The sequence below is a fragment of the Athene cunicularia genome (assembly GCF_003259725.1).
Source record: "Athene cunicularia isolate RWA chromosome 15 unlocalized genomic scaffold, athCun1 chr15_part1, whole genome shotgun sequence".
NCBI classification, from domain to species: domain Eukaryota; kingdom Metazoa; phylum Chordata; class Aves; order Strigiformes; family Strigidae; genus Athene; species Athene cunicularia.
Window position 1 is genome coordinate 4411252 of NW_020799121.1, and position 10835 is coordinate 4422086.

Sequence of the window (10835 nt, forward strand, 5' to 3'; positions counted from 1 at the left end):
CACTGCCTCCTCATAATGGAAATGTAACAATTGAACCTTCACAGTGGTTCAGAGACTGAGAAAGTGCAATACTTATACTAGAACCATACAACTTGTTTATCTGTGAGATGTGGGCATTTTAGCAATGAGTGCTACAAAAAAAATTAACATGTACCTATGCAGGCACTACTGGGAAGAATTAATTCAATTAAATCCTAGAATAGGTGCCAGGAAGATACCCTAGCAGACAGCCCAGGGTCTCTATCCAACAACTAGGTATCATCACTTTGTAGTTTACATAGATTCTAAAATGCAGCGGGCCAAACTGATGGAAGAACAATCACCTAAAATGTACAGACAATATGAAGTCCTCTCAGGTATGGAGGATATTGATCCGAATGCTGCATTGCTTCCTAGACAAAATGCATCTTTCCATCCCAGTATAAAATTTTTTTTTTCTTATTTTGAAGTTTAACTTCCACAGCAATTCCTATAATTAAGTTACAAATATGCAGAACACCTTGATTCTAACACTTTTTAAAGATATCAAATGTAGTAGTTTAAAGATACCAAATGTAGTAGGCTCTCTAATCAGAAAAAAAGGCTTTGTTTTTATCACTAAGTCAGAAAAGAGGATGTTATCTCACCTATATTGACTCTACTGTTGACTTAAAAAAACAGAACAAACCCACACCTCATACCTTTGACAGTTAGGCCAGTATTTTATTGATTATGTGCTTGGAAATCCAAACTCTTTTTAGCAATGTATTCTGAAGTCAGATCAAAAAATAAAACTAACAACTAATAGTTTAATCAAAGCTTTTAACAATCAGGCCTTACAATCAACAAGCCAAAACCAAAGTCAAATTGATCAACATGACCTTGTCAATATGACCAGAAAGAGCAGCTCAGAGTGCTATCGATGAGCTGACTTACCCACACAGTACAGGATAATGATATGTACTTCATCACAACATGCCTGAGTGGAAATAAATACTATTTTCACAAAAATTACATAAAAGAATGAGTTAACACCATCAGAACCAAACTGAATCTTCAGTGACAATGTTGAAAGTACGTTCCTCTAAGTCAAAGCTATAGAGTAGCCAGTGTGTCTAGCCAGATTTAAGCAGTTTTCATCATGCCAGGTCTGCTTCAAGACAAATTAATGTTGTCAGATGATAGCTGGTGAGATTCTGAGGCAAATGTGACTATTCACAACTGCACAAAGTGAAGAGAGGGGATTTGGTTGGCATGAAAATACAAAATAGAGCCCATCAAAACAGGCACACCTCCAATTAAGAGAGGCAAACTCGAAAAAAAGGTCTTGACACTAACAAATGTGGCCACTTTACAGATAAACACACAGTATACATGAGCAAAGTTATGTCACTGTTATCCTGTGATAGACTGAACAGGGCCTGATCTCTGCCTTATAACCTGTGTACAAGAGAAGCACGGCACATTCATACACTTGAGTGTCAGGCTTAAGGTAGCAGTTTCAGTTCCAGGCGCAAAAACCAGGCACAGAAGAACAGACGGAGACTGTTTTTAACAAATTCTAGCACAAATAGCTAAAAACCTTTGTTTGTGACAACAAGAAGTAGGAATGTTCTTTAGAGAGGGTGCTTTGGGAATCTTATGAAACTTCTTACAGTAAAGCACCCTGCAGAGAAGTATTTCTGGTTTATGGCAGACTTTTTTCATCTTTTGATTTAGCTTTAAGGTAGCTCTTTTTTATGTTTCATCTGCAAAAACATTAAAAAAAATAAAGAGAAAGATAACTAGCTGGAAAAGTAACATTGGGGTTCTTGTAAGGCACTTAAGTATGATAAAGAGGTTCTTTCTGTTCTGTACCATCTGTAACGGCTTACAGCTGCATCTGCTTTAGAAGTAGTCAAGTTAGCAGAAAATTAAAAAAACCTAAAACTCCAGCTCTTCACTATTTAGCTTTAAAGTTTCCTTTTTTGAGAGAAAAAAAAAGCAGCTCTTTAAACTATTTTCAACATAAAGCTTAATTAGATTCTACTCTTCATCTTCAAAAACCCTGCAGAGATCATAATATTCCCCATGAGAGCTTTTAGCCCTTTGTGATAACTTCTCAGAGCAGCTATTCAAGTGAAGGTATAGGATCAGCCACCTCAAGAAAGGAGTTCACAAAGCAGATAATCTTTCCTCCAGCAAACAGACCATCAATCTGAACTTCTAAAAAGGACTAGAATGACCTTGCGCCATCAAACCTAGAAAGCAAGACAGACATAACTCACCTCATCAGTCTGCAATACAGGCTACAGAAATCCATACAATCCAGCTCTGTTTCTTCTGTTTGCCTCCTGCTATTTCACCAACCTCACCTTTAGCTAACAGTCGCCTGGAAAATGGACTTCCCATTGACTAAATAAGTCAAAGTCATGCTACACCTATTTTATCTTGCCAAATGGGTCTGACACAGATGATGGGGAGATAAATCACAACTGTAGCCTAGAGAGTGGTAAATTTATATTAGTAAAAACAACCCCTTGTGTAACAACAGACCACTGAGCTTTGGTCTCATACATCCAACGCATCTGTACCAACAGCTGGTTAATCCTAATTACAATGATTATTCAGAATTCATTGTTGAATTTCTACCCACTACAAAAGTTTCCAAATAAATTTAAATCCAGTTTTAAATTAGAGCTAGCTATCCAACAGAAGGGATGGCAGATTGCTAAGTGCCACAGACACCAGAACTAACACTGCAGCAGAGAGCGCCATAACTCAGCTGCCGTGTTCACCTCTGTCCTGCTAATTGCACTACCACAGAGCTCAAACATTTTGCAATTCTTATTCTTGCCCAAGCCATGCTATCTCACGTGGAATAAACTGAACGTACTAATCCAAGTAACTACTGAAATTTAAATAAATCCTGAGAATATATACTTGCTGTCAGTTTAACCTGTGTGGAGAAATCCCCTGCAAAACTACCTGTACATCACCGCTGTAGGGTCAGGTGCATCAAATTTACATGGTGAGATTTTTTTTGTACCACCTAAAATTAGGCTGCACCACAAATCCATCTGTACAGTGCTTCTGCTATTCTAGCATGAAGTTGCTAGAGAAAAAGGTGGAAGCAAGAAGTTCCCAAACTTCTGTGATTCAATGGAACACCATCAGTTCTTAACATTTTTATTGATCTCTGTAAACTTCTGACAAAAGTTATTTAAAATTATGTATCACTGTAACTATATTAGAAGTCATCAGATGAACAAAAGGACTTTTCAAAGATACCACTGTCCAAAATCAGCAGGGTCCATATGGATGAAGAGGTAAATATGGGCTTTCGAGACAAAAAGTGGCAAACAGAAAAACACTGACCAGGTAGGACTAATTGGTAATAGCAGAGGACTGGAGGGTGCTTGACTTTACAAGCCAGTAGTTCACACTGCACAGCATATTTTTTTTTCTTTTAGCAGACAACTGAAGAACAATCTAGATTGACGCTTATTCCTGCAGGTAAGGTTACCAAGTCAGGCCTAAATTTAAAGGCTGTGTGTGTGAACAGAGGGTGGAAGACCCTGGATCTCCTCCTGCTTCCCCTACACTACCTCAGTCATGGAGACCCCTGCAGAAACGAGGCTAAGGTGTAAATATGGAAGAGAATCATTTCACAGACTTCAGCTACATGCCTGTGCTGCATGGGAAAATACTTTCTTGGGTCAAAAGCCTATGAACTTAGCTACAGGAAGTAAAGGAAGAACATCCAAAGCTGACAGACACAGAAAATACCGAAGGAAGAAGGAGAGAAGAAATGAAAGTCAAACACCATAACTCTGATTTCAGATTCCACTAGTCAGGGGAAATGCTACCATATACAAACTGTAAGACATGGTTATACCTCTCTAACGTCTACATGGGCAACTTCCGTAGTAAGAGAGGCATCTTAAGCACAAGACTGTGCCATAGAGAAAAATTTTCTTAGTGTGTTCTCCTCTACTTCAGTCAGGACACGACTGTGATGATTTTAAAGAGCCTCTGTTCTGACATCCTGAAAAAAAAAAGTCTCTCAATTCTTAAACTCTGTCCCCAAACAAGTAAAGTATAAGGATAGTCTCATTTAGTCTATTTATTATATTGAATCCTTGTTGTCGTAGGATATTAAAAATATTCTGGTTTAATTGATTAGTTCTCAGTTACAGAGCATCTTTCCAAAAAGTCAGCAGAACATTCTCACTTTCTGACACCCCTGTCTATACCATGCCACTTAATGTGACATACAGATACAGAGGCTATCCAAGGGAATTTGGGACGTCAGGCTTAGTCTTGGCCATAAAAAGAAATACTCAACAGAATCTAATAATGAAGATGACAGCACAACAGCTACAGAATTTATCAGTTCCAGGACAACGTCATCACGGTGGTTCTGGCAGACAGACACAATTAATGTGTCATGGGAGTGGAGTTTCTGCAGGGAGTAGGGATGGCACATGAGAGAAGAGCCCTAGTTTGGCAGATCAGAGTATTTCAAGCAGAGGCCCCACTTGTAAAAGATGTAGGAAAAAAGATCAACATTAGCATCCTTGGAAGAATTACAGAGGGAGAAAGGGTATCAGTAAGTGTTGCAATGACACATATGCCTCATTAATCTTATTAAATCACCACCTTTCAAAGTCAGTTTGATTGCCTGGATCCAGTTCAGCTAGCACACTAGCTTGTGTTTCACTCCACTCAACCCACATAATTGGCTGAATCGTTTCAAATTTTAATCTTAATCAGTTATGCTAAATCAACGTAGCACCAAAAAGAAAATGCGCACAATGATTTTTTTCTACCAATTTCAGCCTTGGTTCTTTCTGGATCTTTACTTTACTCAGATGTCACCAGAATAAAATCAGACTGTTTGATTAAATGGCTTGTGTGAATTATTTGTTTCAGAGTATATTATAATGCTTAGAGTCATCATAAAATGTCAAAGGGCAATAAAAGATGGTGGCACTTATGCCAGAGATGTTGATACATCACATTACCAAAATAATGAAATAAAATAGCTGAAATACTAAAAAAGACCAGAATGCATTTTGCCCTTCTTCCAAATTTTAGGAAACCAAAATCACTGCATTTTAAAAAGCACGACATGTATTTCAAAGTTCTTCTTGTAGGAAGGTTTCAAAAGTACACATTTTTTGGCAATGTGTTTCAGTGACAAATGATTATTGACAAGATATTTCAGCAACTGAGTCTAGTATTTAAAACTGTGGTATTCACCAAAACACAACTAATCTCAGATGTTAATATCCTCAATTTGACCTGTCTGGTGGTCCCCACACAAATTCCAACAGCATCAGGTTGCTTAACTCATACCAAAACCCCAAAGCGCACAAAACAGGCAATTACTTTACTGGATCACACCCTTCAACAGAAGAAAGAGAGGTTCATCAAACTTGAAACAAACCATATAAAAAAGGCAGTGATAATGGCAGATCCACACACCGAACAGCTCATTTACCTATGACACAGGATATCGTATTCAGATCTTCTTCTGTTTGTGGGAATTCAACCTTTCATCTTTCAGAAAAGCAGCCTGAACTACCCCCACAGACCATAGCCCCTTCAGTCTTCCAAACGACATTTTTATCAAGGCAGGAAGTGGAACCCAGGTCCCCGCCAATCCCAAATTAGTATTTTGATCATTAATGCAGAAGGGCATGCCTGCTTCCTGGTCCAGCAAATATTTACAGTTTTCTATATTAAGTGAAAGAGATCTAAATGGACACAGAAAGCTCAACCTCTGAATAACACATAGTTTGGCGATGAGAGCACTCCCCTGGAAGGTGAGAGATGCAAGGTCAGAAACCCTGCGGGATGGAACTGATCTCCCATATCCTGGCCAAGCTCTCTAATCACTGGGTAAAAGCAAGGAACCATTAACTTCTGCTGCCACAATATCCTGTAAAGGTAAAGGCAGAACTGACAGAAATCTCAATTGAAATAGGTGTTGCACACCTATTCTTCACCATAAATGTTCTTCACCATAAATTTTTCTTAAAGAATTAATATATTAGTAAATACAGCCTTTGCATTGAAGCAGGAACATTTTTTTTCCCTTTGCTAATCAGAGACATTATATATATGTACATTCAAGTAACTGTAAACTTCAACTAATTCCATGCTCTTTGCCTTATTTGCCTTTCAGTCCAGTGTTGTAAACAGAGTCCCTGCCTACATGACACACAGTCTGAGATAGCAAAAGCTCTAAGGAGAATAACAAGTGAAGTGAGACTGGTACTGAAAGACAAATATATTAACTCTAAACCTGATATTCTCAAATTTACTGAGGTTTAAGTCACTTTTCTGATGCCAGACACTCAACACACATTCATACAATGACATTCTTGTCCTCAGGAGGCTTCTAACAATCGTTAAAATGGAGTGTGGTCAGTAATTTCAGTTCCTGACAAGTGTAAAATTAAAGGCCAAACTCCAGGTTTGTATGCCAAGCTTTCATGACAGATTTTAAACAGTATGCGCAACAGAATTTCACATATATGCTTTGCAACTTGTCACCTAAAAAGTGCAATACTTCAAAAATTCAGGTGAATTATTGGGTTGGTTTGTTATAACTGCCTCCCATCCTCAACACACCTGAATTAGCCAGTTAAGGTCCCTCAACCTAAACTGAGCAAAGCAAGTAAAAAATCTTGAATGCAAAAAATGATTTTACTAGTACTTGACAAGTTCTGTCAACAAGCTGTAGCTCCTCTTACTCCCTGCCCTCCCACATACACATCTAACCCAGCCAAGTAAGACTTAAAAGCACTATCTCAGTCTTCTGGAAGACACTGTATTTTAATTCACAGCAGTAGCATGTTAAATACTTAAATGCAATGAAAGCGAATTCTTAGACCTCTGAATCTAGAAAGACTTTTAACACCAATCAATTTGAATTCTCCCAGAAGCAAAGATGGCATTGTACATTTACACTTATTCCAAAATTCAGTAGCTTTATTGATTATTCTGACACATCGCTAGACTTAATTTCCACGCCCTTTGCATTACATAAAGAAGTTTCTAAATATATCACCATTTCACTCATCAAACATTTGATGGCTAATACAAGAATCATTCCACTGATTAAAACATTTAAGAGGGAGTTCAGTTGTTTTTAAGATTAGTGACTCAATACAGTCGCTTCTTTTTTTGTTCTTAGCTTACCCTCCCAGTCTGCCTCCTAATCATCACCCTGACAGGACACGCACACATTGCAAATCCATATTACTCTTATACAACACCTGGGAAAGGACAAATTTAAAATGTATTTGGTTTTGGTGTATAAATCTCCTTCACATATGAAGGAAGCTGTGAAAATCTTTTGTGCATTCAAAGGGCAAAAAAAAAAGAACAAAGCAATCACTATTGACAGACTGGGCAACAGTAAAAAGGGAGGGGGTGTTACATCAGGCCTTGAAAAACACTGAACACCTACTAACTGAAGATAAAACAAGAGATGCATGCTGCTGTGGCTCCTAAATAGGAACCAGTGCAAAAATCCTACCACATGGTGCTAGAAATTAAGGAAAGTAATTCACAAAGCAATGATCTAGGTCCTACTGCTTCCATACTCATCTGTTTTAATACATCCAATAGCTTGATGCCTGCAGATAAAATCCTTGGCATTTACTAACCATGAGTACACTGGTGATGGGCAAACGTCTCTTCCCATATTTTTTCCCTCCTCTATTGTACCAGGAACTTTTGTCACTACTCAGTCCCATTTCCTCACTGGAATAGAGACAGGAAGCAAAGGTATTCTACAACCTCTGTCCTCTCCCAATCCATTCGACTTGCAGGAGATAAATTTCAGCTCTCATTTAATCTGGAAAATCATGTGCAACCCTGCGATTGTTGCATTTCTCTGTGGCTTGCAGATTTGAGTAACAGCAGTATCATACATAGCTCTCGTAACTTCCTTCTACTATTGGAGGTACTTGACAAAGAAAGTTTTTCTACTCACTACTAACAAGCATTTTATTCAAATACCCTTTTTTTTAAAAAAAAAGTGCATATCCTTTGAAAGAGCCATTTCCATCTGGCACTTATCCCACATTTCACATTAATTTTTTTTTTCCAGGATGACAGTATTCAGTTTCACCAGCAAAATTCTCAGTAGATCTTTCTTTCAGGGATAACACACCTATATGTGAAATACTGGGTCAGCAAGACTACTGAAGACATTAAAAAAAAAAAAAAAAAAAGAAGAGGTTGTTGCAAGAAGTAACTCACAAGAGTAGTGACAAATGACAAGTTAAGTATTTAAAACTATGAAAGGGATGAGGAAAAAGCATAAGTACCTCCTGCTTATAATATCTTAATAAAAGAAAATAATTGCAATCAATTTCATTTGGTAATTTAAAGAAAAATATAGTATTTTACAAAACAATAAATATAGCAAAATAAGAATTAGTTCTCATCTCTTCAAAACAACATGATTAACAGAGAGGCCAATCCCTGAAAAAAGCCCTATTTTGCATAAGTGCTTGACAATGTTAATGTCCAGTAATCACAGCATGCAAGTACATTTTTTTCAAGGTATTTCTAACACACCTAAGACTTTTTTTTTTAAATCAAACCCAAAATAAACCTTTATCATAACTTATGAAGCTACAGTGATTCTATGATGCACGTTGATAGTTATGCACAAAAAGAGGTGTAATCAAGCCTTACAGTCCTGGACAAGCGGGAAGTACTACTGCAGCCAGGCACCAACTTAAAACTACACAAAGATAGGTATGTGAAAGGATTATTCTTATTGTCAAATTATGTATTTTTAGCTGTGAAATAAAGTATCTGTACAGCAGTTACACACTACACCAAAAACCACAGAAAGCACTCGTTCTGAGAAAGCAGCCTTTGCAACACAGAAAAAGGACCAGGTCCGGCAAATGGACAGGATGAGATCTGCCAAATCTGCCAACTTCAAAATTGTCCAACTGCACTAACCGCTGGACGTAATTCCGTGCAACTCTTCTGTACAGAAGTATTGTTTCCTCAGTTGAAAACATGCTCATTTTTCCTAAAAGCACTAAAGCACTAGCCAATTTTATGCTGAGCTGCATTACCATAATTAAAAATAAACAAACACAAGATTGTTGCTGGAAGTGTAAGTAATTAAACACGCATCTACAGAGTAGAGTGCACAAGTTCTAGAACAGGACTCCTCAGTCTGCAACTGGATTTTTGCTCTTTCCATAGCTCCCAGACTATGCTGATCATGGGTCAAAATGCAAAGTGACAGAAACCTCAAAAACGAGGAATTGGTAAATAGACACAAAAGTAGAGTGCTTTGAGATGTAAGGCTGGCTCATATCCTTGTTGTTATAACCTCTATACTGTAAGAAAGAACTACCATTCTCGTGATCTACCCAGCACACAGTGAAGAACAACTTAAATCCCAACTTCATTCCCCTAAAACACGCAACCAAAAGAATAGTTAATCCTCCTCCCAGCCACTGTTAAAAACCTTCCCTACTATGGCAAAGACACCCATTCATAAAAGCAAGGGAGTTAAAGATCAAAATAATGTGGAATTGACGTTTTGTTTGATTTAGTTTTTTAAAGAAATCCCGGAATAGTTTACAACTTGTAATTTAATTCTGCAATTAAAACACACTAAGACAATAGTTGACTAGACACATCTAATTAAACTACATTAAACTGCCTAAATCTGTACGGAATTCATTTACTGTAACAAAACGTAGTTAATCCTTTAAGCCAAAGAAGTTGTCTTTTTGCTGTTATTTTAAAGCAGAGCTCTAGACCACTGCCTGAACTGAGCTCGTGGAAAAAAATAAAAAGAACATCTAAAAAACAAAAGACCAATATGTATAATGGTTCTTGACAGAGAAGTGACAGAATATAGGAGAAGGGGCTGCCAAAGGCTCAACATGTGGCAGAACGGAAATCCACACTGGGTTCCAAGTTTTGAAAAAGTAAAGGGAAGGATTTACAGAACCATTCAGAATAGGAATATTCCTTGCATATTCAATCCCTTCTCCACATTCAGCACACACCAAGGTCAAAAGCTGAGATATAGCCCCTTTTTTAATAAAGATATGGTAACTTTTTTCCACGAAAACCAACTCTGGATGGTATCACTGGAATGGATTTAAAATGCAGTATCACAAATTACTGCAGTGGTCAGGGCAATAGAGCTGATGCACAGGTAAATTATTTGAGATATTCCAGTTGCAATCTGTGATAATGCAAAAAAACAAAACTACATGATGAAACCAAACCCCGTCTTTCATCCACTGCCAGCTAGGCCCGAGACAGTGTCAGGACACAGAAAAAAATGCCCTCTCATTTGCTATACTTCATGTCTTCCCACAGGAACTGGTCTCTTCCTCCCCATTCTATTTCCTGTACACAGAACAAGCCTATTGTCACTAGGTGAAAACACACACACATGCCACTGACTTACCAGCCTACACTGACATAAATCTCCCTTTGGGCAGAGAGATTACCTGCAGCCTCACAGACGCGAGAGCAGGTACTGTCCCTGCTCCAGGCGCGGAGGATCGCTGTGCACCAGCTCTAGCCATGCAGAGATCCAGCTCACCTACGGAGACCTCCGGGACAGAGGATGACAGCCACACTAATGCTCACAGCGATCCTCTCCCACTCCCCGGCTGTCAGCGGGGGGGAATCCTCACAGCCCAGCCACCCCATCCCCTATCCCCTCGCTCGCACGACGTCCCTCCTCCCTTCCCCCTAATCCCTCCTACTCAGCCGCGCTTAAACCTCAGGCCCCAACCCCTCCACCGGCAGCTCCCTTTATGCCCCAGCCCCCCCTCCGCCGCAGCCCGCCACCGGCAGTCCCG

At 38.7% G+C, this 10835-nt stretch overlaps 1 protein-coding gene across 1 annotated transcript in view; it reads right to left on the reverse strand.

The window, feature by feature from the left end:
- Positions 1-10683, reverse strand: part of SPPL3 (signal peptide peptidase like 3) — a 59984-nt gene extending 49301 nt beyond the window's left edge. The window contains exon 1 of the mRNA XM_026859930.1: positions 10574-10683. Coding sequence (XP_026715731.1) covers positions 10574-10683 — 110 coding nt within the window. The remainder of the gene's footprint in view (positions 1-10573) is intronic.
- Positions 10684-10835: the final 152 nt, after the last annotated feature.